The 25,442-nt window shown below is 45.1% G+C and overlaps 1 protein-coding gene across 5 annotated transcripts in view; it reads right to left on the reverse strand.

Moving 5' to 3' along the window:
- Positions 1 to 25,442, reverse strand: part of birc6 (baculoviral IAP repeat containing 6) — a 110,020-nt gene that overhangs the window by 66,527 nt on the left and 18,051 nt on the right. For 2 of the 5 annotated variants that reach the window (XM_070840543.1, XM_070840541.1), the window contains exons 13-55: positions 25,166 to 25,326; positions 24,850 to 24,981; positions 23,937 to 24,068; positions 23,644 to 23,810; positions 23,136 to 23,269; positions 22,750 to 22,911; positions 22,532 to 22,663; positions 21,778 to 21,875; positions 21,538 to 21,685; positions 21,188 to 21,321; positions 20,646 to 20,792; positions 20,313 to 20,500; positions 19,389 to 19,697; positions 17,323 to 17,422; positions 16,950 to 17,164; positions 16,619 to 16,827; positions 16,091 to 16,452; positions 15,780 to 15,999; positions 15,284 to 15,420; positions 14,945 to 15,082; positions 14,260 to 14,387; positions 13,878 to 14,009; positions 12,850 to 13,065; positions 12,579 to 12,762; positions 12,098 to 12,301; positions 11,480 to 11,613; positions 9,942 to 10,095; positions 9,724 to 9,840; positions 8,873 to 9,033; positions 8,217 to 8,343; positions 7,980 to 8,090; positions 7,091 to 7,349; positions 6,391 to 6,962; positions 5,420 to 5,595; positions 5,221 to 5,317; positions 4,608 to 4,802; positions 4,283 to 4,483; positions 3,844 to 4,123; positions 3,501 to 3,757; positions 2,571 to 2,679; positions 2,075 to 2,311; positions 1,009 to 1,864; positions 670 to 813 (exon numbers count right to left, since the gene is read on the reverse strand). In XM_070840543.1, coding sequence (XP_070696644.1) covers positions 670 to 813; positions 1,009 to 1,864; positions 2,075 to 2,311; positions 2,571 to 2,679; positions 3,501 to 3,757; positions 3,844 to 4,123; positions 4,283 to 4,483; positions 4,608 to 4,802; positions 5,221 to 5,317; positions 5,420 to 5,595; positions 6,391 to 6,962; positions 7,091 to 7,349; positions 7,980 to 8,090; positions 8,217 to 8,343; positions 8,873 to 9,033; positions 9,724 to 9,840; positions 9,942 to 10,095; positions 11,480 to 11,613; positions 12,098 to 12,301; positions 12,579 to 12,762; positions 12,850 to 13,065; positions 13,878 to 14,009; positions 14,260 to 14,387; positions 14,945 to 15,082; positions 15,284 to 15,420; positions 15,780 to 15,999; positions 16,091 to 16,452; positions 16,619 to 16,827; positions 16,950 to 17,164; positions 17,323 to 17,422; positions 19,389 to 19,697; positions 20,313 to 20,500; positions 20,646 to 20,792; positions 21,188 to 21,321; positions 21,538 to 21,685; positions 21,778 to 21,875; positions 22,532 to 22,663; positions 22,750 to 22,911; positions 23,136 to 23,269; positions 23,644 to 23,810; positions 23,937 to 24,068; positions 24,850 to 24,981; positions 25,166 to 25,326 — 8,476 coding nt within the window. The remainder of the gene's footprint in view (positions 1 to 669; positions 814 to 1,008; positions 1,865 to 2,074; positions 2,312 to 2,570; positions 2,680 to 3,500; positions 3,758 to 3,843; positions 4,124 to 4,282; positions 4,484 to 4,607; positions 4,803 to 5,220; positions 5,318 to 5,419; positions 5,596 to 6,390; positions 6,963 to 7,090; positions 7,350 to 7,979; positions 8,091 to 8,216; positions 8,344 to 8,872; positions 9,034 to 9,723; positions 9,841 to 9,941; positions 10,096 to 11,479; positions 11,614 to 12,097; positions 12,302 to 12,578; positions 12,763 to 12,849; positions 13,066 to 13,877; positions 14,010 to 14,259; positions 14,388 to 14,944; positions 15,083 to 15,283; positions 15,421 to 15,779; positions 16,000 to 16,090; positions 16,453 to 16,618; positions 16,828 to 16,949; positions 17,165 to 17,322; positions 17,423 to 19,388; positions 19,698 to 20,312; positions 20,501 to 20,645; positions 20,793 to 21,187; positions 21,322 to 21,537; positions 21,686 to 21,777; positions 21,876 to 22,531; positions 22,664 to 22,749; positions 22,912 to 23,135; positions 23,270 to 23,643; positions 23,811 to 23,936; positions 24,069 to 24,849; positions 24,982 to 25,165; positions 25,327 to 25,442) is intronic. The other 3 variants (XM_070840542.1, XM_070840544.1, XM_070840545.1) reach the window with 3 other exon arrangements.

Genomic DNA, 25,442 nt, shown 5'->3' on the forward strand with positions numbered 1-25,442 from the left:
TGGTGGATGGGCCACTGAACAGCGAGAACAACCAACCAAGCAACATACTGTCATATATAGACATAGCTGTAAAACATGAAGGCATCATTAAGAAGACATAATAAAACACATAATACAGCCACAGTGAGAGGAGAAGAGGCTTCTGCTTCTTATTGTGGCACTGCCCCCTTGTGGTCACACTTGTATACTACATCAGTCATCACGCTTGGGGCCACACCCTCCGTTTGTGCCGTTTTACCATCATGTTGGGGGACACGTGTTCTGCTGTGGCCTGATCTCTATATGGACCGTCTGATGATCTCCAAAGAAATACTTGGGTTAGATGTGCTTGGAAAAAGTTAAAAACTTTATTTTATTTCTCCTTAGGTCCTCCTTCAGTAGTTACAACACCAAGCACATTTAATAGAAACATTTATGAGGCATCATTTTATATTTGATTATGTGCTGATTCCCTCTTCAGTTTCCATGGTAACTGATAATGTGAAACCGCCCTGCCCTGCAGCAGGCTAACTGTTGTGCTTAATGCCAGTCACATTACATTGGAATCATAATGGAGGATAAAAAAAGGTGGAATACTTTTTTTCAGGAAAGCACAGCTTTCATGAGTTGTGTTAATGGAACACCCCCACATAAGGGGGGGGGTATTCAGCAACAGAGAAAGTTACCCACCGGACAGGGAGACTGGAGAAAGACTGTGACCTTCTCATCCTCTAGCATGAGCTGCAGGAAAAGCCTCCGAATGAAGCCCGAGATATTTCCAGAGATTGGCACGTTTCCTCGCTGGGGTGCAGACTGGAAGAGTTCACAGAGAACCTGCAGCCAGAAAACAAGATACAGCATTAAAATAAATCCAGAGGTCAATCAATACTTCCAAATAAAAGTTGTTTTCATGTTTTGAAAATGTGCTATTTGCTCAACTCTAAAGCAACTGTCTAAGATGTCAAAATCTCAATTTCTGAAGTCTCAGGGAAGGTGAGAGCTTGAACACAGTGGAGTATAAGAGCAGACCTGTGCCATGAGCCGCTGGTTGTTTGGATGGCAGGAGATACACTGGAGGAAGAAGGCCACAGTGGCATTCTCCAGAGCTGTCCTCTGCTGGGTGGTGAGCCCTCCTGTTTGCACAGGAGACACCAGGGAGAAACGTGATCCTGAAGGCTGTGGCTGGGACTGAGGGGGGCCCGCCACGGATCCAGAGCCCAGAGGCTGACAGCCTGTATTGGCACTGGCACTGGAATGGCACAGCAGGAAAAGCAGCGCCGTCCACAGCGGGTTGACCTCTGGTCCCCCTAGCCAGTCTTTCATAGCGTGACTGTTGCCTACTTCTGTGAGGAAGCGCAGCACCGGAGCAGCCAGCTCTGCAGCCAGAGGCGGGCGACCATGTGAGGATGAGGAGGACGAGTGGTAATGGTGATGGTGGTGTCGTCTCTCAGTCTGAACAGCGGGCAGAGGCAGGTCGGCGCTGGCCAGGAGGCCGACGCAGAACTGGGCCAGGCTGCGGACCAGCAGCGAGGGTAACCCTGAGTCCAGCAGCTGCTCTATGGCTCCTGGAGACTGGGAGGCAGCTGCCAGCGTGGTTAACTGGGACTCTGACAGGTTAATAGGTGGTCTTGCGTGCTTGGAGTCGTCAGTGAGACCTGCAGCGTTGGTGTCGGCATCATGCTGCTTTTTGCCGTCGTCGGTCATGGCAAGGCGGTGGTGCTGGGCTTGAGAGTGGCTGGCGCTGGGGGCCGAGACGATCCCCATCCAGGACATGAGCAGGGAGAAGTAGCTGGGGTGGATATGACACATGGAGCACAGCAGGCTGTCCACAGCCTTCTTCAGCACAATGTTGCACGGCAACGACATGGACCAGTTATACAGCAGCCTGCATGGTAGTGAAATAAATGAATCTATGTTGAACTATACATCCACAAAAACTCTGTGCAATATTCATTAACATTATTATTTCATTCATTAATATTCATTCAAAAACAACTATGTCATGAGTACAGTCAGCATGAAGTTGTATGTATATATGCATGTACGTGTGCATGTATGCATGTTCTTAACAACAGAAGCAAAGACCGTGACTGACTCAAAGAGCTCTACGTTGAGCAGTGCAGGCAGGTCGTAGTCCACAGGCAGCTCGTAGCTGTGCCACAGGATGGCTGCCACACAGTGGAGGTGGGACGGCGACGGCATGAGGAGGCCGTACTCCCTCGATGAAGCAGAGGAAGAGCCGGCGCATGGGCCAGCGTATCCCATCGGGCCGCTCATCTTGTGGGCCGCCACCTGTGAAGAGTCATGGACCCACTGGAGAAGAGCCTGGATCCTGGAGGGTTAAAATTCAGTGCAAGCTTTGGTAAACAACTCTGAACATAGCATCACCTCCTCAATCCCTCAGTGTGAGCTGCGTCACAGCTGAATTTATATGCAACAAACGCAACGATATGACAGTGAAAGATGACATGGAGACTAAGGACGCTTTTTATGATCAGACTGTGACCATGTCTGGATAATCACCTTGACAGAAAACCTGTTCTCATTGGTTGTTATTTTTAGCGAGGGGAGCTTAAAGACTGTTGATGTACCTGTCTTTGGTTCCAGAGTCCTGCGTGGTGCCCAGCTGGTACAGAATGTCGATGGTAGAGTCTGAGGAGAGGCCATTCAGTCGGCCAAACAACAGAGGACTGTTCAAATCTGCAGAGACAGAACAAAGACTATAAGAAGGATGACCCGGCCTGAGCCCAAAGCATTATGCAACAGAACAGCCAGAACAGAATGAGATCCAACTTCAGGTCTGGTCACATGTGGCTACTGAAATACAATTTAAGGAATTTCTCTCTCTCTCTTTCTGGCAAGATAATGGTAAATGAATGAATGAAACAAAAGCCAAAATAAAATAAAATAATTGGGTCTTGAGTCTGTACCAGTCAGGTTTGGCCAGGTGTGGTATTAAAGACGCAGGTACAGGATCAGATATGTGGCAGAGCTCTTGTAGAGATGTTGCTCTGAAATTACCTTAATTTCCCGCTATTTAATTACTAACAGCAATTATGTTATTCATTTGCATGATCTGCATGAACAGATTTGGAGTCATACCAAGAAGTTTGTTGAAATATGCATTTCTTGTTCATTATTGGAAACACTATTCTCCACTATGCTGAACTTTCTTCCACATTTTTGCATGTACAGCTGAACTGTCTTAAAGACTCTTGTTTACCAACTGAAGTCTGTCTCTATTTGCAGTATATTTTGTACCAAACTACACTGATCTGAGAAATTCAAGGTAAATTACAGATTTGTAAAATAACGCGTTACCAAATATCTATCTGTTAGGCCTTGGAGTGCAAAAACATTTTCCCACCTGTTGGAGCAAAGCATCGTCTGAAATATATCCATCTAAGTCCTTCAAACTCTAACAACCTATGGACCTCTTCAATTAAATTTGGAGATTTCACAGACAGTTCCTGTGGATGTGCGCCCTATGATTAATGCTGATGCAGCTGTGTGTGACTCACTGCCGGGGTCGGTGCCAGAGGCGGCACAGTTTCTCAGCAGAATGTCGATGAGTTTGAGTCCGATGCGAGTGGACTGCAGGCCAATCTTGACGAGCACAGCCTCGATGTTGGGTGAGTGCATGCCGCAGTACGGAGACATGAGCAACGCAGCGCAGGTCTGCAGCAGGTTGGCGGTGGGTGCTGCAGCGCTGGCCATCATGGCCTCTAGGTCACTGACGTGGGTCAGGCAATGGTGGAGAAGGCGGAGCCATCCGATGCTGTATGGAGAAAAGGAAATGGTTACAACAACACCCGCTTCTAATACAAATGGACATACTCTCATTCCTGGATCAGTTTTTGGTACCTGGTTTTAGAGACCTGGTCTTCAGAAGGCAGGAAGGGGTTGTTGACAGTTGCAGAGGAGGTGTTACCAAACGCTGTCAGCCCCAAGAGTTTGATCTGAGACAGACCCAGGGTGCTGGCATCACGAGGCCGGTGCAGCCTCAGGCATACAGCAGATGCAACCTCTGCCTTCACCAACTGGATCTTTATGTACGTCAGGCCACTGGTGATGACTGGCGTCGAGAGCGGCAGCATGTTGACCCCATCAGCGCTGATCTCCACTGAGACTGAGGATGGGCAAGCTGATGGGCAGGAGGAAGGGGAAACAGGAAGACATACAGGAACGACAGCTGAGTTTGCATCCATGTGATATTTTGTTGGTTGCAAACACAGTTATGGAAATATTCTGTACTTTTCAAACTATATCATTTTTAATTTACTTTGAAGTGGATGCAACTCACTGGCTAGAGAGGCAAGGTGTGGCTGGATGTGGAGCTCCTTCAGCAGCACAGCAGCAGGAAGGTGGATGGTGAGGTCACACCAGGCTTCCTCCGGCAGGAAGATGTAGGACCAGGCTGCTGAGCGGGCCCGGCGGTGGGGTGGCGTTGCTTGGAGGAGGACTTCTGCTGGCTGCGCTGTTGGGCTGCTGGATGTGATGGTGCCTGAGAAGGGACAAATAGATCATTTAGAATGAACTAACAGTGGGTGTGAGGTTGTATAGAAGCTTTGTTACTGTAATAATATTGTTTCATAGGATGGTACAGGGTCCAAAGCAAATGGAAGCACCTAAAGGAGCAAAGTTGTGGAGTCCCTCTGCGTTGTCTGGTTCTGATGTCATCACTCTGGCTTTCAGGTTACCATCAGCTGCCTTTCCAGGACCTGAGTCTAAGAACTTCATGATGGTGGACACCATACTGCGTGCTGTGTTCACAATGGCCCGGGTGCTCGTCACCATGTTGTTACAGATCAATTGCACACCACCTGGTAAAACACACGAGAGTTATGGTTTCTTAATGAATCAAATTTCCTAGAGACTAGTCAAATCTATGCTTAAGTTTGTGTACTGTTGTCTCAACTTCTATTAAAACTAAAGCTCTGGAAAATCTTTAACATCTGTGCAACATTTTGCAGCTGGGGTCCTGACTTGCCCGTCCAATGTTGAGCAGGTCTAGTTCCAGATAAATCCCAAAGAAATGTTCATCAAGTGAATGTGAGCCTTCAGACTTTGCAATCTTGGCTCCCTGACATTAAATTTGACAATTATGAGAAAAAGGCTGTCAATCCAAAATAGTAGTCAAAGATTACACCTCTGATGACAACTGATGCACCATGGATTCATGGCACAATCGGACGAGTTAAGGTGGTAAGAAGCAAAAGAAAGTGTTTTGTATCCACACACCCATGTCGTGGAAGGCCTTGAGAGCCTCGCTTGTGTCCAACACTCGGAGGATGAACCACAGAAGAGGCTCGGACAGCTGACAGGTGGAGAGAGATCCCTACATGTACAATAAAAAACACATATTCAAGTGTTTGCATGCAGAGACATATCTTAATATCATCATCAGTCCAAAGTCCACACACCACAGTCTGACGCTCACCTGTCTGCCCATGTAACCACAGGCCATGTATGTGAGGATGGGCTGTAACATGACCTGGACTGAGGTGGCTCTCTTACTGAGGGTGGTCAGGATGGTGAAGAGGCCGTCACCCACTGAGATGGCGTCCAAACCTCCGTGGAAGTTCTCATGCTTGGTCAAATGGAGACCACTGGCTCCTGGAGAAAAGTGTCAGGTCATGACAGGAGAGATTTATCCTCCTCATATTTCTATGGTTAATGAATGGAAGAGTTAGCTCACTAAAGGAAATGTTATTATTTATCAACACATTCTTCCTCTTACAGATGAAAAGTTACATTTGAAAGCAATAAAACACAATGATGTTCAATGCAAACCCACTCAGGGGTTTTCATGCTACAGCCTCACTTAGTCTGGAATGAACAGTAGCTTCTGTTGGCTAACGGTAGCATACGTCAGCAAACTTTAGCGAAATATTGCTCTACAATCGACATTACTACCTAATAAATGTCACTTTTGGCCACAGTGGCTGCAAAACGTTACACGTTACTACATTTATCTTCTCATTCAAATAATCCTAGTTAATAAAATTAACTACATGCGTGGGAGTTTTAACTTCCAAAAGTCCTTTATTCAAAGGAGTAAATGCAGCATTTCTATCTCAGAAAAGTCTCTCTGGCAAACATGTCTGCTTCAGGAGACAATGCAAATACAATATTCACTCTCCTTTACCCCTGTTTTTGGTCTTCACCGACACTAAATGCTCCTCTGTGTTCCCCAGAGAGTCTCTAATGGTGTTTTTTCTGCTGCAGGCAGGTAGTTTACAGTCAGAGCTTTAACACTGAAAGCAGCTGCCTGTTGGAGTGGTGAGCGTGAACCCAAACCATAAAGTTGTGGACGGTAAAACTGAAACTCTGAGTTGAAAGACACAAACTCTACATCGAGCTGACGGGAACTGCCGTGCTAGGTGATAGTTGTCTGTGGATCCATCTTACCTATGATCATGGCCATGGCACTGCTGTTGCACTGACCCAGCGCTGACAAGATCTGGCTCATAATCTGCTGATTAGCTAGCACCAGGTCAGCCACACCTGCAGGAGGGCCCTGGCTGGACGCTGATCCACCAGCCACGCTTTCTTTGCTGCCACAGACCTTCTCCTCATCCGACACGCTGCTGTCAGCCGCTCCGCTGCCAGCCGGCGGCAGCCGTCCACTAAACTCTCTGTCTCCAGACAGAGGAAGCTGCACCAGCACGTTGACCAGCTTGAGGAGGTCAAACATCAGCTGGTCACGTGTTGTCTCTCCACAAACGGCCTTAGCGTCTCCTGGCCGGATGATGTTGGCAAACAGACCTCCAAAACAAGCCCGAGCTCCCACAGAGCTGTCTGAGCCGCTGCGGGACACCAGTTTGTCAGAGCAGGTGATGTAGTGATGAACCAAGAACGTGATGGACTCAATGACAGAGGAGATGGTGGCCACCGACACCACCTCAAAGTTTTGCTCTAGAGTAAACTCAAGCAGCTTCACCTGGGCATCCAGTGGACCCTGGCCTGACTGGAAAGGACCCCTGGAAGGGTTGGGATGAACCATTCATTTCAAAACATCACTCAAAGTACATCTCCTGAAATTTCTCATTTTCAAAATGACTGAATATGCTGGAACATGCAAACATTATTGAGTGAAAATACAGCATACCTCTCAGTAGACAGGATGTGCATGAGTTTGAGCAGGAACTCGCTGAACATCTGTGGACAGGTGGAAGACAGGTGGACCTGCAGGCGGCTCAGAAACTCGTGCATGGCCTGGGTGGCGGTGGGTCCCACCTGAGAGCTGTGCTGGCTTGTCCCATTGGTGCTGCTGCCGGACAGGAAGCGCACCAGGACGTGGACCAGGGTGGGATCGGACACCATCTGCTGTGCTGTGCTTTCCTGAGAGTTCATACCATTGCTGGAGGCTGGAAGTTGAAAGACAGGTTTCCATAAATCATTAAACACCAGACGAATGACAATTACAGCTTGTCTGGTCTAAAACATTCCACAAAGCATTAAACCTCTAGAAATCAACGAGCAGACGTTTAATTCCAATAAAAGTACAATTTACTTGCAATATTTTGCCCCTTTTTTATGGATGAAATCAGTAACTTCTGCTCTGATTAACTTTGTATTTCACATTCACTGACATGGACCAGTCCCCTTTGTTCCTTTGAGAGGTAGACTGAAAGTATGACTTCTTAAAAGCAAGGTTTAATTTGTATAACTGTGTAATCATATTTTGGATATGGGTACATTTTAAATACACAAATGCAGTTTTTTATAATGTTGCTCCAAGTTTTGGAGCAACATCTTAATTCCATCCTTAAAAGATAATGAAAAAGAAAAGTACCTGCGTTTATATTCTATATTTTGATTTAAACCCACTTAAAGCTAAAATTAACTCAATTCATATCATAGTTATCAAGGTTTTTTTTAGGGGGGGAGGTTGTTTTCTCTTTTTTTCCTCTCAACATATGTGTGTTTAACAATGCCTGTTCCTTATTTGGTGTTCAATTAAGGTTTAAGGACAGCAGTAAGAGTGGTATACTGACCACAGGCAGGCATGTTGGTCATCAGGGTGAGAGAGTGCAGCACCAGGCACCACGTTCTCAGGGAGGTGTTTGGGTACCATGCCAGCACGGTGAGGAAACTACTGATGGATGCTGGACACACACACAGGATAGAAAATATATTTATTAAGAAGACAATTTAAAAAAGCTAGCCTTTGTTTAGGAATGTAACAGAGTCAGCTTGCTCAGCTCTATCAGAAGGGTTGAGGGGGTCCTGACCTTGGTTGAGCGGGATGGTGGGCACTCGGCTGGCATTGAACAGGAAGATGTCTGATCCGCTCTCTTCGCTGCCACCAGAGCATGTGTTGAGACTGAGTGTCAGCCACAGCTGCAGCAGGGACTCCAACTGAAAGAGAAGAAAATCGGGTAGGGGTTCAGTGTCTTGCCCAAGGACACTTCGACGTGCAGACTTGGAGGAGCCGGGGTGGCGGCTGACCCACTAAAAAGTAAAATCCATTACATGAGGTACAGTGTTATTGCACAGGTTTACACATTAGATACCAATGCAGTACTGGCGCCTTGTTTACTTCTGGATTGTTCTTTACCAATGCTTAATGGTAAATGGTCTGTATTTGTAGAGCTCCTTTCTAGTCATTTCGACCACTCAAAGTGCTTTTACATCACATCCTCATTCACCCATTCACACATCATTCATTCAAGTTGGAGGAGACTATTCTTTCATACTCATTCACACACTGAAGCTGCTTCAGGAGCAAGTTGGGGTTCCGCGTCTTGCCCAAGGACACTTCGACATACCGACTCATAGCCAGGGATCGAAGCCCCAACCTTCCGGTTGATGGACGACCCACTGAGCCTCTGAGCCACAGCTGCCCCCACACAGTTTGTGTTTGACATTTGTACTTATGTGTGCTGACCTGGACGTGATGGACCTGCAGCATGGAGAAGAGCTTGTTGAAGCAGGCACTCAGCATGGGGATGGACGAGGGCTGGACCAACAGGCTGCTGCCTGGAGGAGAGCCTCCTCCATGGAGGGCCCTCAGCAGGGAGTCATCGGTGCCATTGGAGGCCTGGCTCACTGAACACCAGACAACAAGTGAGATCTTACCACATGATACACATCAACTGTCAGTTAGGAATACAACAATGTATCTGCTGAACATCGTTATCGCCTTGCTGACTGAAATAACATGACATTCACTGATAGCAGCGGCCGGTGTTCATCCACCATCTACCACATCAATTTTGCACTGGCTAAATTTTGTGTTGGTTACTTTTCATTAACCATTTTTAAAACAGACACGAAGAAGCACACAACCATCCCCTGAAAGCCAATTAAAAATAGAAGAAAGGGACACCAAGAGAGCACAAACCACCACTACAGCAGGTAGTTGTATAGCAGGCTAAAAAAGGGTTTGAAGAAGGTTAGATTAGGGGATGTTTCATAAATGTGTATGGTTGAATTTGTGCTCATTCATAGATGGTGTGATGAAATTCTGCTATTTTGTTGGTGTGCCACGGTGAAGAAGATTTTTTTGTGTCCATGGCACTGAAAGCGGGAAAAACACAATAAAAACATCAAAATGAGTATTTTAAACACCACTATTGATACTGGCTCAGGATTTCAAAATCGCTGCATCCCTATCGCCAACACAGACTCCAGCAGCGACTGAGAATATTTTGCCCTCAGACTGCTGAGCACTTAGTCCATTAGTGATGAGCAGATTTAAATGGCCGTGTCCTGCTTTCTTTGGTGTTGTGTGGTTACCTGTGGATGAGCTTGAAGTGAGGGCCTGTAGAATGGAGTCAGCCTGTAGAGTTGCCATCATTTTGAGCATCAGCTCAGCCTGCTGCTCCAGGCCCACCTCTAGTCGGGCATCCAGTGCTGTGAAACCCGGATGTGAAAAGGTAAAACTTTAGGCAAAACGACAACAAAAGTTTCTTTAGAGACATCAAGAGCAGCCTCAAAATTCAGCCTCTACTCACCCTGCGATACGGAGACTGACAAACCCTGCGACCCGGGCTTTTCAGCAGCGACTGGAGGTTTGGACACTGGGATACCAACCCCTCCAATGTACGGGTTGTACCCATATGTGCCATAGTCAGCACCCCAGTAGTCGTACCAGGTGCTGCTTATAGGCTGAGAATGGACGTGAGAAGGAGAGGGTGAGAAACATAAGGATGTCACTTTACTGTTGACCCATCAGTTTTTATACTTGCTCTCAAATCCCATAATGCTGTTTTTGTTGCTCAAAGTAAAAGGCATTAATACATCAACACAAGACAGACAGAGAGCAGATTAATCACTTTACCATGGCCACATCATGTACAACAAGTTCATATTCTGTGATTTTGCCAATTCAACTAACTAGGCAGCTAGCAAAAGCACACGAAGGCGCATTACTTTGCACAGTACCGTGCAAGTAATGCAAGTCGCCATGTCTCTGTTGGCAAAAACTGTTCACAACTGAACATTTAGCTCGAGGAAAGCTGTTCTTTAAGGAAAGCCTAGCATTCAAAAATGTTGTGGAACAGCAGCCTCTGTGAGAGTTCAAGTGAAGGATTGCATTTAAAAAGTGAAGTGATCTGTAATTCTGACAGTTTTAAGGGGAGCTATTTTAAGGAAACTGTGGAAAGCTGAGCTATAGGCAGGTTTCAAGGAAAAACTATTTTGATGAAATATCAAAAGGTATTTAGGTAACTTCTATTTATTTGTGATTAATGAATGCATTTTTAGATTACGTCATCAAGCAAATAAGAAAAATTATTTGGAAACTTTTGGATCATTTAGTTAACAAATGAAGAAAACTATTCAGGCAGACACAAACGTGCCAGGTCAGGCTGATGTTGTACAATGGAATATTAGGTATGTTGTATGTAGAAAAGAAAAAACATTTTTTATATAGCTATATACATATATATATCTCTCTCTATATATATATATAGATATATATAGAGAGATATATATAGATATCTCTCTCTCTCTCTCTCTATCATGTTTTTTCTTTTCTACATATTTTTTCTACAATTTTACTACAAAGTATTATTATATGAAATGCACGTTTTAACTTCAAATATTGCAGCTTTTTCTTGTGCAATTCCTATCTCGTAATATTAAGATCTCTTCTTGGACAAATCTAACTTCATCTTCAGCTACTACAACTTATAAAGTACCTACTTTATGTTATGCAATAATAGCAAATTTTTAATAACACTAGTAAAACTAAATTTCCTAAATCTTTATTCTTGAAATATTACTATTCTTTTTCCTTGCAATACTTTGTTACTTTTTTGAAATTTTTATTTTATTCTTCTTTACCTTTTATTATTATCTTAAACTACTTTAATCTCAAAATCTAATATCCCACCCCCCTCTCAGTTGCTCCAATACCACATCATCGCTGCAGCTACACTGCTGTTCATTTCAGCCAGCAAGTACTGATGCGGCAGTTAACTGCAGTCATTATATAAATACACAAGGTATATTAATAAAAGAAAAGAATACGATATTATAATCAACATACCTTAAACACCTTGGCAGCAAGTGGATCTTTTTCCAAATCAATATCTAAAGGATCAATATCAACATCCATCAGGTCTTGTAGCAAGTCAAAGTCTATGTCTTTATCTTTTTCCAAAGATGACAGAGGTGGAGCACCTTTAGATAATGAAAACAGCTTTAATATTGCCAAGCAAGCACTCTCGGAAAACATACAAGTAAGAGAAACTATTTCTTTAGCACGCTACTGGGCAATTTTAATGCCGATCAAACTATTAGCTCCTTTAGTTCTACAAACACACACTTTGATAAGTAAAATAACTGATAGTGTCTACATCAAAAAATAGTTATTTCTTCCAGGGAATAATGCAAAAGTCATCATTACATTAATGAAAGTCATAATTACACTATAAGAAGAAGAAGAAAAAGCAACACAAGAAGAAGAAGAAGAAAAAGAAGTAGTAGAAGCAGAAATCCTGGGGAGAAAAACTGTAAACATGCATCTATGAAAAAAAGGAGAAAATGTTATCATACCAACAAAAAAAAACAAAAAAAAGACTAGAGAGAGAAAAGGTGTAGGTTCATATCAACGTGTGTGTGGTGTAGTGGGATGTGTGGAGAACAGACGGGGCTACCCACGCACTTTGGAATACTGAGGAGGTCCCCGTAGTACCTGCGATGATATCAGGCACCAGGGCCTCATCAATGCTCTCTACCAGGGGGATGGGTGCCGGCTGGGGCAGAGAGTCGTCCGAGTCGGCCCCCGCTGAGGAAGACGACGCCCCAGCCTCCTCTCCCACCGCCACCTCGTCCATGACATCCAGAGAGCCCGGAGACAGCAGTTCACCTGGAGGGACAGCAGAGTTTACACTAATGCTCCCACAGGTTGTTTTCATATATGGATCTACATAAATGCACAAATGGAAAAGATAATGCTTAAAGTTGAGGTGAGAACAGTCAGATACAACTACATTTTAAAAGACACAAGACGTGGAACATAACAGTAGACAATAGTTATTGCTGACATGCTCACAATAACCATACTAACTTGTTGATGTTTAGCTGCTACAGCTACAGCCGATGACCAGATATGGGGGCCATTTAAACACACTAACTAAACACACCTGCGAGGATGTCCTGTAGCATACAGGTGAGGGAATACTGTGCCCAGGCGCCCCCCCAGGAGATGTCGCCCCGGTTGAAGTCAGTCCCCACAAGCAGGAGCAGCAGGCGTTCCAGCTGCTGCTCAGACACCACTTCACACAGGTGGATTGTGGGTCTCGTGGCGTTGGCTATCCTAGCAAGGACCTGAGAGAGTAAATAAAAAGCATCTATTCAAGGATATGCAGAGATTACAGAATTTAGGAAGTCCATGTGTAAGTATTCAATGAATACCTTGCAGACAAAGAGCAGCAGGTCAGCGTGGCAGGTGAAGTCCATGGAGAGGAGGAAGAGGGCCAGCTTCTGCACCACAGAGATGCAGCGCTCGTGGGACAGTGTAAAGGGCAGAGGTTCTACTTCCGGGGCTTCTTTGGCTGTTGTGGACTCAGTGTCCAATGTGGAGCGGGGCCATTCGGCCGTCCGCCGCAGACGGATCAGGTCTTTAAAGTGCTGGAGGAGGAATGAAGTGTAAACATGAGATTATGAGATATCATTTTATTGTATTAGGGGAGCTACATGCATTGTATTTCTAAATCAGCCCCACACTATTTACACTCCAGAAGTGAAGCAGATATATACTGTGCATTACTGACTGGTCATTTTATACCAGTGATCAAATAATAAGCAAAAACTGTCATAACACATGTGTTTTTATTGTTAGAGGGGGCAACACATTGAATGTTTAATGATCCTGCGAACATCAGTCAAGTCTGACGTCACATGGGGGACATTAGGCAAGTACTGGAATAGGGATAATGTTCATTTCAAAGGGGAACTTAGCTTTTTTTACTGTGAAGCTGTTTGAACCCTAACCCAAACAGTTTGACAGTAAAATAGCCCTTTAACTTGCCCAAAAGGTCTGTTGTAGCTGCCCACTGCATTGTAAACACTGTGCCTTACTTTAGTCCGGTTTGGTAGATCAATATTAAACTTGAAAGTGGTTATGTAAAAGCTAATGAAAGTCTACCACAAACAGTCTGAGTGATACAGTTAAAAATAGCTGCCTCTTTAGCTGCTAAATGCTTCACTATGTTCACCAGCTAGTTGCTGACTGTGTCTGTCTGCCGTTTACTGCTGGGCAGGTATACAGCGGCTTATAGCAGCTGCTGGAAAAGAAGTTGATGAGCAGTGAGTGTAAAAATGTAGAGCTCCGTAAGAAAACCAAAACAATTAGCTGAAAATACGGAAAAGCTCTATAGAGTTGAGGGGAGTTGCAGAGGTGACGGTACTGTATGTGCAGCAGCGAGTGATGAAGTGCTCACCTTGGATGTGGCCTGTTTGAGCTTGGCCTGCTCCACCAGCAGTTTGTAGGAGGAGCCTTTATTGCTCTGGATCTTCTCCTTCTCGATCTGTTCCACCAAAGCTTTCTGTTTTGCTTTCAATAGATTTAACTGCTACAATAAAAAGGGCATGATAAATATAGGCACTGCAAAGGCATTTGCTTCAAACAGCCCTTTTCAAGCTGCAGCTTCATGAGATGGGCAAAGAAGCCAAATACAAATGAGACAAACATTTTCCTGGGGTTTCAAATTTAGAATCTGTGTGCAGTCTCATTAATTGCGTAGTATCTGACTATTAAAGAACACATTTCACTTGTGAGTCTAGGTCTGAAGGCGGGTTTGTGCTGGAAAGAGACACATTTACCTGCTTGTGGTGGACGAGCTGCTTGCGGATCTTGCGGGAGTAGAGTCGATCCAGGCTGCTGCTGCCTTTAGCTGACCTGCTGGAGTTCTGGGACTGAAGGCTGTTATTGATGAAGCTCCACTGAATGCCTGAAGGACAGACCAACAACAACAACACTCATCAGTTCACTGACGTGGGGACAGAATTCAATTACGCACATTTTCAGAATTTAACAGGTAGCTTTTCTCCAGCCATCTCCTCTCCTGTCCGGCTGTCTGTAGCATGGCGAGTGGAATCATCGAGCTGCAGGCGTCCGCAGACTCAGTCTGGGTCGCTCCATGTTTGAAGCACTGACAGGACGGCCTGTCAGCGCTGAGATTCCCCTCAGGATACGTTCACTGAAGCCATCTCTGTGGGAAACCGGAGCGGGCAAATCTTTTGCTCAAGTTGAATTTTCAACTCGCGTGAGACACTATTCGCCTGATTTGCGTCATTTGCGCTGCATCACTTATGTCATCCGCTGTGATTTCGCGTCGCTTCATTGACTTTTTATGTAATTTAGTTGCATGAAAAATTTGCCTCGCGTTTGGTGGAAACACCCCATTGCAAAATGTAGGAAAATGATTGAGTGTAACAGTGTATACAGTAGGTCTCACATGAAAGATGAAATCATCAGATTTGAAGGACAATTCTGCAGGTCATTCACCTGTAAAAGTTCTCTCCCGCTCTTTCCCTCCAAGGTGCTTCTTCCCACCTGAGGCCTCATCTTCTATAATGGCTACATAGTCCAACAGTCTGGAAACCAACATCACCACCCAGCTGATCATGGGGATGTCCAAAACACCTGGAACACACACACACACACACAGAAAAGCTTGTGCTTCATTTGTCAAATGACTAATGAAGGCTAAAAGAATAAACATAACCATAATACTTTGTGTGATTTTCTGCTTCAGATAATATGATAAACTTAATGTGTCCTACATGTCACACGTCAGGAAAGCATTGCTATGCATTTGTAAGCCTGCCACAGCCACTGTTTTACCTTCAGTCCTGCGCTGGCCAGCAGCTTGTGGCTGCTGTAGTGGAGACAACAGGCTGTCCAAGAGGTTCAGGAGGCCCTCCAACACACCACTGTTACTCAAGGATCTTTGCCCAATGCAGGACAGGAGCATGAACACCCTGGGAGAACACAATGTGGAAGACTTAGTACACTTTCCTTCAAAATAAAAGTCGAGCATTTGTCTTTTTGAATATATTTTAAAATCTTAAAATGTTTTTTTCCATAAAAAAGTAAAATTACCCAGATGACAATTCTTACAATTACATCTATGCTTTGTCCCTTGTTGAAAAAATCCAAAACCTGCTCTGACCCATCACAACCAGAGACAGCTCCTTGTCAACAGTGCAAACAAACAATGTCAGCACCCCCAGTTTTTGTTTTCTTCTGAAAATTCAAATCTGATGGTTACCTTTAAAATAAATAAAAAATACTTTCATCATCTTCAATGCAGTAAACGTAAAGACCCTGATGATCCCACCTGTCCTGAGGGAAGATGAGCAGTTGTTCTGAGTTGTACAGTTCCTGCAGGACATTGGAGAGGAACTGGCCCCACCACCGCTCGCCCCCACAGAGCTGCACCAAAAGCAGGCCGGCATGAAGACGGATCTTAGGCGTCCCACTGATGCAAAGATGTTTGAAGAGCTCCTCACAAGCCTGGGCATGGAAGGTACTCTGGAGCACCAAGGGCACAGAGTTCCCTAAAAACATAGACACAATAATGAATGAAGTGTGAAGAACAATGTTCATCTAGTTCAGTTCAGGGGAGAAACCCTTCCATGTCCTGCTCACCATTGTTGGCGTGAAGCAGGCTGAGCAGCGTGTCCAGCAGGTAGCGAATGATGGTCCTCAGCTGCTCTGTAGAGGAGTTGTGAACCAGCTCCTTGGGTTCTGGAGCCCCCGGGGCCCCCGCTGTGGGGAGTGACTTGCGACTTGCGCCCAGTGACACGCGAAGCCGCTGGACAGCGTGGTGGGCCAGGTTGAGCTGCAGCTGCAGCTGAATGCAGTCCTGGTAGGCTGAGAAAACCCGCTGGTCCTCCTCCACCACCTTGTCAGGTTTTCGTAAGAAGTACTGGGCATTGTTGGCGCTGTTAAGAGGGGGCAGGTCGATGTTCTGCAGAAGGGTCTCCAACCGATGGCAAGCTAGATTGTACCTGGTAAACAAGAACAGTATAAATGAATAGATACACCTCTGAAAATAGTCCCCAACAAATGCACTACTGACTGAACACACATGCTGTTAAGGATCGCAGCATGCAGCTTTTGAAAAATGTCAAGACCATCAAAAAAAGAAGCGAAAAAGGTTTTAGGTCAAGTAACCTGCACTGGATGTCCTCCTGCAGTGCCACCATCATGGTCAAGTGCTGATCCACATCCGGCTGGCTGGCCGCATCGCTCTCTCCCCGCAGAGGATCGTGCATCAACTTAAGCTCGCTCTCCCACGGCAGGATGTAAGTGTGGCCATAGTAGAAGCCCAGTGGGATCTTTGCACGAGCATTAGTGCTGCCATAGCGCCCAATCACAGTGATCTGAGAGTTGTAGGAAGCAAAAATAAAGCTGAATACATCATTGTTGTGGACAAACATAAGCACGAACAAAAAAAATCAGGTTGGCCATCCTGGAACTATCCAAAATAAGACAAAGTACAGACCTTCATGAATCTGCACACAGGTGGTGGCAGCAGGTCGTGCAGAATGAGGGAGTGAGTGCTGATGTCTGTGGCCACCACCAGCCTGCGGCCATCCACCTCTTCACCCAGTGTCCAGATGTCTATGGACAGAGAGGCCAGGTCGCCGCAGGTCGGGATCAGAGCGTCAGTCAGCAAGACGGGACGGCCAAAGTCCAGTGTGACAAAGCGACGAGCTCCTTGATTGAGGAATCCAGATTGAACATGATTGTTTCACAACGTTGTTGGACCATGTTTACGGTTGACAAACGGAACAACAGGATTTGAAAATACAATTATGATACATTTTCTTTTCTCTCAAACATTTATTTCACCATGTTATTGTTACATGACATACCAGAGTGCATCCGCTCTATGATGATGGACTGGTGTGGAGGAGGCTGCAGAAAGTGAGATGCCTGGGAGATGGCCAAAGCCAGACCACTGCCCATAGGGCTCTGCAGCAAAAACAAACCATGTTACCATTTGCTTGAAGTGATGCATAGAGCTAATAATTGCACCAACTCTATAGAGTTTGGTAGCTATCTTTAAACTACATGAGTTTTGTTAGCACTTTCTTAGATACCTCACTGAGAAATATAAATGTGGAATGAATGAATTTTCATACGATTTTAGCTACAATCACAAATGTAAATCAGACTAAGATTCCCTTAGGCTTAAGCTGCTGGTAGTAGAACCTGAAAATGACAGAACTTCTAGAACTGCAAACAGATAAAGAAATTAATTAAACAAATATAAACAAAAGTCTCCAGTCTTCTAAATTTATATTTAAATCTTTACAAATTCCTTACAACTATTGCCATTAAAAAAGCAACAGCATGTCCTGATGCACTCACTCATTGGTTTAATGGTCATAAGGTGCAACTCTGGAGACAAAGAAGCATCCTGCAACAAACCACAACATAACTGTCTGCTCTAAGCGCCTTGCTGTGTGTCCATTCACTAGTGATACCGTCAGCACTTGCATTCTGCGTGCTTCGTTGAATAGTGAGCCTTCAGGTTTTACATACCGCCTATACTGGCACAGGTTTTTGACATTCATCTCCATCAGACTGACAGTATAACAATATACATCAACAATCTGTTTCCTGTTAGCCTTAAAGTAGTCAGTGTCATATATGACCACACAAGGCTTTCGGCAGCCAAAGTTTCACCAGAGACCGTTTAGAAATGGGACGGCACACCTAAGACTCTTTTCCCGTATCTGTGCCACGTGGGTTGGGCCTGTGTTCCCACATATAAATATTGGACCAATTTTTCCACAAACTATATATCTTCTAATGGTTGTCTGTGTCTCTGTGTCAGCCCTGTGACTGACTGGCAACCAGTCCAGGGTGACCCCACCTCTTGGCTGGGATTGGCTCCAAGCCACCCTGACCCTTAGGGATAAGCGGTATAGACAATGGATGGATGGATGGATGGATATCTTCTCAACATTCTGACAATAAAATGCTGTTTTTCAGACACACTAATCAGGAGACAATTCACTTGACAACACAGAGGTCGTCTCTGCACCGTATAACAATGATCACAAACATTAACCAAAGATGAACAAATGTTCTCTGTGTACTTTGAAGAGATTTCTAATAGAAATTATATAAATACATTATTTTAAGTCATTTTATCAACCCGGTGTGGTTCAAAGCTAGTATTGTTGTAAAGCTTGCATGTAAGCCAACAACAGCAACAGGCTGACAGTTTCTAGACAGTCTATCAACCTGTTGTTGAACAACAGCTAAATGATTCATGTGCCACACAACAACTTTGGAGACAGGAAGTGCTCAACGTTTCATACCATTGGTACTGCTTGCAATGTGACATCTTATGTAACTGGAGTATCTTTGGTATCGTCTTCCCCCTGTCTATCCACAACATTTCTTTGAGTTATTTTTAAACTTGGGCTCTATTTCATTATTTTGAATTCAAATGACTGGTAGGCATATAAAGTTTTGGAGTTCCTACAGTAGATCACCTCAGCCAGCAGCTATGGAACAGACTGCAATGACTAATATAATCCTGCACCTGATCACAGTAGTTCCACTAAAAGTGCTTGTTTTCGCCTCTGACAGGCTCAGAGTGTCTGACAGCATTATGGAAAGGATCCCTAAAGAGACAGACCTGTAAGATCTTTGTTGTTTAACTACAGATGGCCGTTATGTCGCTCTCTGCAAAGCCACCAGTTTCCATTCAGTCATTTTACTTTGCAGAACACAGGAGTTACTGGTTTGCTACTACTTCGATCAGTTAACCTGCCGCTTTCTGTGCCAGCACTTCAAGTTGTCTCCCTTCAGCATGTGACAACTCTGTGACAACCCTACTTGGTACAAAGTAGGTTAATAGCCGGCCCTGTGTGAGCTGAGGGCCAGCTGTCACTAACCAAGCATCGAGCTGCAAGCAACTTACCGGCTTGGCTTTCTGTGAATTCTTGTGTGCAGCTAGGTTGACAGGCCCAGGGTCCATCATAGAGCCGGGGAACAGGTGAGCCAGCTCAGCGCTGAAGGCTGCCGACACCGCCTCGTTGGGTGGTGTCAGAGGAGGAGTCATGAAGAGGGGTGTGGTTTTAGGTGTTGGGGGGATGACGTCAGAGGGGTGAATGAAGAAGCCTGGAGCAGAGGAAGGGTTGGAAGGCACAGAGTTGTGGATGGGCCCCACACCGGAGGCAGCAGCGGCTGCAGACGTGGTCTGATGCAGCTTGGCCTCGAGCTTGGCCTTCTGTTCTCAGACACACAGACAGAGAAGGATAAGTGACCACAAGATACAAACACTTGACTGGTTTTATGACAGCACGATAAATGTGTTATCCAGTCACATGTAAGCCACATATTTGTGATGAAATGTCTCAGTTTGTCAACCCGCAAGTCAAATTTAGTTTTAGCGCCCTCACATATACAGAGAAGGGAGAGCAAGAGTGGCAGCCATTTAATAAGCCGTTATACAGTCAGAGCCTCGGAGAGATATTTTCTTCAATGAAATTACTGCAACCACCACAAGTGTATTACACATTTAGTCAAAGAATATTTTAAGTCCTGTTTACATTTTGGGTAGCTCAATCAGTGGTAAAAAGTAAGGTACAGAGAGAGCAAGACAGTGATAAGTAGAAAGAAGAAAACCACCACCACCACTGGATAATCATTTCATCAAACCCAGGTATGACTGTCCAGCAGAATAGTGGGTGCTGACTATTAAATGGCAGAATGAGGGCTTCTTTTGTTAAGTTTCTGCTGTTGAGAAGGGGCTGTGTAACAGTGTTAACCGTGTAACATGGCACTGCCTACAGACGCCAACGCCTCTCTAAACATTATTTGTATTTGTGACTTGGTCTCTCACCTGCTGCTGCAGCTTCAGCAGCTGCTGTTGTTTCTCCTGCAGGACCTGCAGCTGCTGCTCCGCAGACACCATGGCGTGAGACAGAGACTGGAGCGCTACCTGGGCCGCAGAACTCAGAGCTGTGGAAGCTTCACCGACTGTTCCTGTCGATAGGCCGCCCACCGCAGGTGTCACACCAAATGTACTCACTGGAGTTACAAGTGCAAGAGAATAAGTTCAGACAATGAACAGTTCATGAGTTAAGGTATAGCTAAATAAGCATTATACTGCGTATAACTGTGTATGTGACAAATAAAGGTCTTGAATCTTGAATAAAAAAAAAGTAATGGTTACCAGTGAACATGCTGGCGTCATCGCGTTCCACCCGTGTACCATCACTAGTGGAGATACAGGTAAAGTGCAAAGGCTCCACCTCCAGGAGTCCTGTTAATGCTGTGAAACTGCCCTCTGCTGCTGCACAGCTATTTACCTTTCCATTCCCTACAGGACATACAACAAGAAAACATTCAAGCACACATACATTTATCAGTCTGTGTGTGTGAGTATACACACACAAAGACACCTGCAGTGACTGCAACACAGGAGAGAGACCAACAAAGTGTTCAAAATAACATGTCTGATTCTTTTTGATTGGAATGATGAAATTGTGTAATGAACAGGCATGCACACTAAACCATACAAACAGGCACCAGGAGTTTTCTTTTCTCCCAGGCCTTTATTTGGGCATGTCAGTTATTTTTTTAGCCCTTATTTGACTACTGGCTTTTATTTGAGGAAATAAGGTGTGTGTGTGTGTGTGTGTGTGTGTGTCTAAAATAGTGGGCAGAATAACACGGCTGTGACTTGACGTGAATAGTGCGTAGCTAATACTGTACCTGAGAGAATGTCAGACAGGTCAATCTCGTCTGACTGGACTCCGATGCTGCTGTTGAAGGCATTCTTACAGGAGGAACCACTGACCTCCAGGTCAAAGAGCACCGGGTCAAATGGAGAGCTGTACAGGCCATACCTGGAAGGACGTGGACAGGAGATGAGAGATGAGGCTTGATTTCAGGTAAAAACATCACAGAAGGAAGGACACTAATGTAACAACACACAGTATAAATGAACATTATGAACTGCGTGCATCTAGTTAGTATGAGTTAGGTAGTGGAATAAAATGGTATTTGTGCATCACTACACTGTAGAGGTTGTAAGCCAGTCTTGAACTGAATAGTAAAAGTACCTGGTCTGCAGCAGTGCCTCCAGTGGGGTGAGGCGGTCCTGCAGCTGTCGGGAGATGGCAGTGAGCAGGGAGGCACAGGCGGTGCTGCAGCCCGCCAGGTCCTCTTCCTTCACATAGTTCAGCAACACAAAGTACCAGAACACCGAGCCTGGAACCACACAGGGGAGGCAGAGGTGAGAAAATGAATACTGGGTGGTGATGAATGCACTTTAAGTTCTGTATTCTTGTTCCGTTACTTACCACCAGTAGCTGCTGCAGGCAAGTAAGGCATATTGTCTAGCAGAGCCTTCAGGAGACTCACACCAAAACCCTGCTGACTTGAGTCCCCTTTCCCATTGCTACAGCAAGACATAAAGCAGCATGTTAATCATCATCTCCATCTACAACCAATGTGCAGTGTTGGACAGGTAGTTATTTTAATGTTTGGGTCGCATTTTCAAAATGATGTTTCACATTCCAGTGGAGCGCTATTTTTTTCCACCAAGTAGGAGCATGTGACAAACATTGTACTGGGGCATTAGATTTTCTCTTAAAGGAAAAAAAAGCTGAGAACATCCAACCATCTCTCCGTCTTTGGATTCAGCAGCAAATTGAACAGCAAGCTTTAGTTTTTTCTTTTTAACTGACAGTACGGAGCAGATAAAGACCAGCACTGATAGTGTGTGGGAGCTGGTCTGGTGCCACTCTCGTGTACACTCTTTTGGCTCCAGTCGACCCCCTACTGGGGTTAGACTTTCCTGTTAATTCCCCCTGTTCCCAACTCTCCACATGTGAATGTAAAAGAAAATCTATCTCAGTGCCATCTGCCCACTGTTCTAAGTCCCACAATTGATCTGCACTCAGCTCCACACCATTCTGCTTTGTAAAACAAAGAGGAAAACAAGGAAGAACTGAGAGTTCAGATTATGGGAAGCTCCTGGTTTACGGTGTTGTAAAGTTCCTGCAGTGGAAAAGGGCTAAAAGCATCATCACTGAAATCACCCATGTTTCTTACCTAATACAAAGTGCAAGAAAGCGAGCACATTTGTGCGCTATGCTCCGGCCACCCTCGAAGAAACACATCCGCACAATTTCTGTTAGCCGGGACCGGGTTTTTGCCAACAGGCCCTCCTTTCCTTCTCTTAAGCTGAAAAGAAGCCAAACAATGTATTACTTGTCTTTGGAAAATGTAGAAAACCTTTTCTATTTGCTGTGCTAGAGCTTTAGTTGTACCTGCAGGGTCCATTGGAGAACACTCCAGCCAGCCAGCACAAGATGTCTAGGATGAGGCTTTGGGCGTGCTCAGTGGCCAGGCTACCCTCTGTCCGCCGACACAGCGCGTCCAGCAGCTTCTCGTGGAAGTCCAGGAACTGCAGCATGGCACAGCGCTGGACCCTGAAGAGCACAGAAGAACAAAAAGACGGTTGGTTACATGTTAACTTCTGCAATATGTACAGCAGAGACACAAACCATCTAAGGAGCCACTGTGATCTGAATGATGGGGTGAGAACTAACCTTTTCTGATAGATGTGTTCTCCTGCTGCCCCTAGTACCCTTACTGCTGAGTGTATAGTGTGACAACATCTTGACAACAGTGCAAACACATCCTGTGATCTCACCTTTCTTTGGGTATTGTCGTCTTCTTAAACCTCCTGATTGTGACTGAAACCTCCTGAAGCAGGTCACAGCCCCTCATGTTTTCTACTTTCTTTGAAGGTGCTGGGCTCTCCGTTTTTACTGCAGATACCTTCTCCTACACACACACACACACACACACACACACACACACACACACACACACACACACACACACACACACACACACACACACACACACACACACACACACACACACACACACACACACACACACACACACACACACACACACACACACACACACACACACACACACACAATTAAAAACATAAATTAATGTAACTGTGTCTGTTGTTGGGTTACCTGAAAACACACAATAATGATGATGCTTTTTCACATTAAACAGTGCTCATTATGAGCATGGTTTGATATTTATTAGATTAAATATGTAGAAAATATATGAAAGTATCTTGACTTGAAAATATATGAAAGTATCTTTTCTAAAGACTAGAAGCTGTGGATTTGTACCTTGGAGGCCTGAGCCCGCTGCAGCAGGGTAGACAGTGAGTGGGCTTTGGTGCCCTGGGGCTTGGCACTGGGCATTCTCAACACAGGCCGGGGGCTCTCCTCCATGCCCCTGTCACTCACTGCTTTGATGTGAACCAGAAAGGAGCGGTACTTCCCTCCTGCCATGCCTGCAGTGGAGGGAAGACAACTGAGAAACACTCACAACTTCATGGATGACTCCTGAGCAGAGAAAGCCTAACTGTCAGGGAGCTATGACCAACTTCACTGAAACGGGTAGATGTGACTCTCGTTACCTTTGACCAGTTTGGGGCTGGTGAGGCTGAGCATGCCTGCATGGCCAGAGAGGTCCAGGCCACTGGCCAGCCACACTGGCCCACACAGGATGTCCTCCTTGTGGTCCTCTAGGAATGGGCACAGCATGGAGCCTACAGCAAACACATGAACCAATATCTTAATCGGTGTGCACAATACACACATTTAAAAGATTCAGAATGTTGAACAACAACCTTCTGCCCAAAAGGATTAGTAAGAGTGAGACATTTCAGACATCAATGCTAATTCAACACAGCTAAAAGTGCAGCTTCACCCAGCAAGATGCTGCAGTGGCCAAACGTGCAGACGAACATTCCTGGTAGAAATGTGAACAACCACTTTCTACTGTTTACCTCACAATGCTAGAATTAACTGAAATTCAATTAATATCATCCATAAACTACAACTTCTCACATTTACATGATTACAGGTGCACAAACACAAAGCATGTTTCATTCTGACAAGATCTTGAGACATTTGGTTGTCTTGGTTTAAATACTGATAAAAGGGAAAGGTCACTTTGGCGGCAGGGATGCACTCACTGATGAATATATTTACTTTGAGTGAGCAACAGCTGTTTGCTGGACAAATTAAGGTTATGTGGTTGTCATTGTTGTTGCTCTGTCTGTCTCTGTGTCTCGGTCTCAGCCTAACCAGTACAGACACTTGGCCGGCCATCTACAGCCTGGCTCTGTCTGAAGTTTTTCCTTGCTGCTGGGGGAATGTTGGGTCTCTGTACATGAAAGAATAGGACCAGCTGCATATATAAAGCTGTCATGAGATAGCTTTTATTGTGATTTGGTGCAAGATAAATAAAACTGAATTTGTTAGTGTCAGAAAAACGTCAGGACTGAAACAAAACTGATGTTGAACTAAACTGGTTTTATTCTCTACCTGATGTCTCCTCTATGTCCATGAAATGGATGTCCTCTGTGAAGTCATGTAACAGAGGCTGGCCGTTCCTCTCGCCGTTAGCATGGAGGACGTTGGAGAGGGGGAAGGAGATTTGTCTGTCCACTGCTGTCTCTGGTAAAAGTAAGAAGCAAGAATCAGACACGGACTGTGGTTCCATATACAAAATGCCCCAATTCATTTGAACTGATATGATATGAAAGTCTAAAAATAATCTACAGTCCCCGAAGTATGCATTCAGTACTGTACAGTGATTAAAAGCTTTCAGAAAGAATTGATCTCAGTGCAGCGTTCTCACCGCTGACTTTGCCCAGCCCGGGTGCTTTGTTCTTCAGTAAGGTGACCTGGATCTGAGGAATGTTGACGATGTTGGCATTCAGGACGAACTTGAAGTCCACGTGGCCCACCATGCAGGCCTTAGGCAGCACCAGCTCAAACACATGCTCGTCCCAGCTGGAGCTGCAGAAACAGCACCAGTCAGTCAACTTAAGAACTGTAGAGGAGTCGTTATAGGAGGAGCACTTCTATGCCTCTCCATTGCTTCTGACCCAGTTAAGGGCAATTAAAGCACTTCG

This window comes from Pempheris klunzingeri, chromosome 12, assembly GCF_042242105.1.
Source record: "Pempheris klunzingeri isolate RE-2024b chromosome 12, fPemKlu1.hap1, whole genome shotgun sequence".
NCBI classification, from domain to species: domain Eukaryota; kingdom Metazoa; phylum Chordata; class Actinopteri; order Acropomatiformes; family Pempheridae; genus Pempheris; species Pempheris klunzingeri.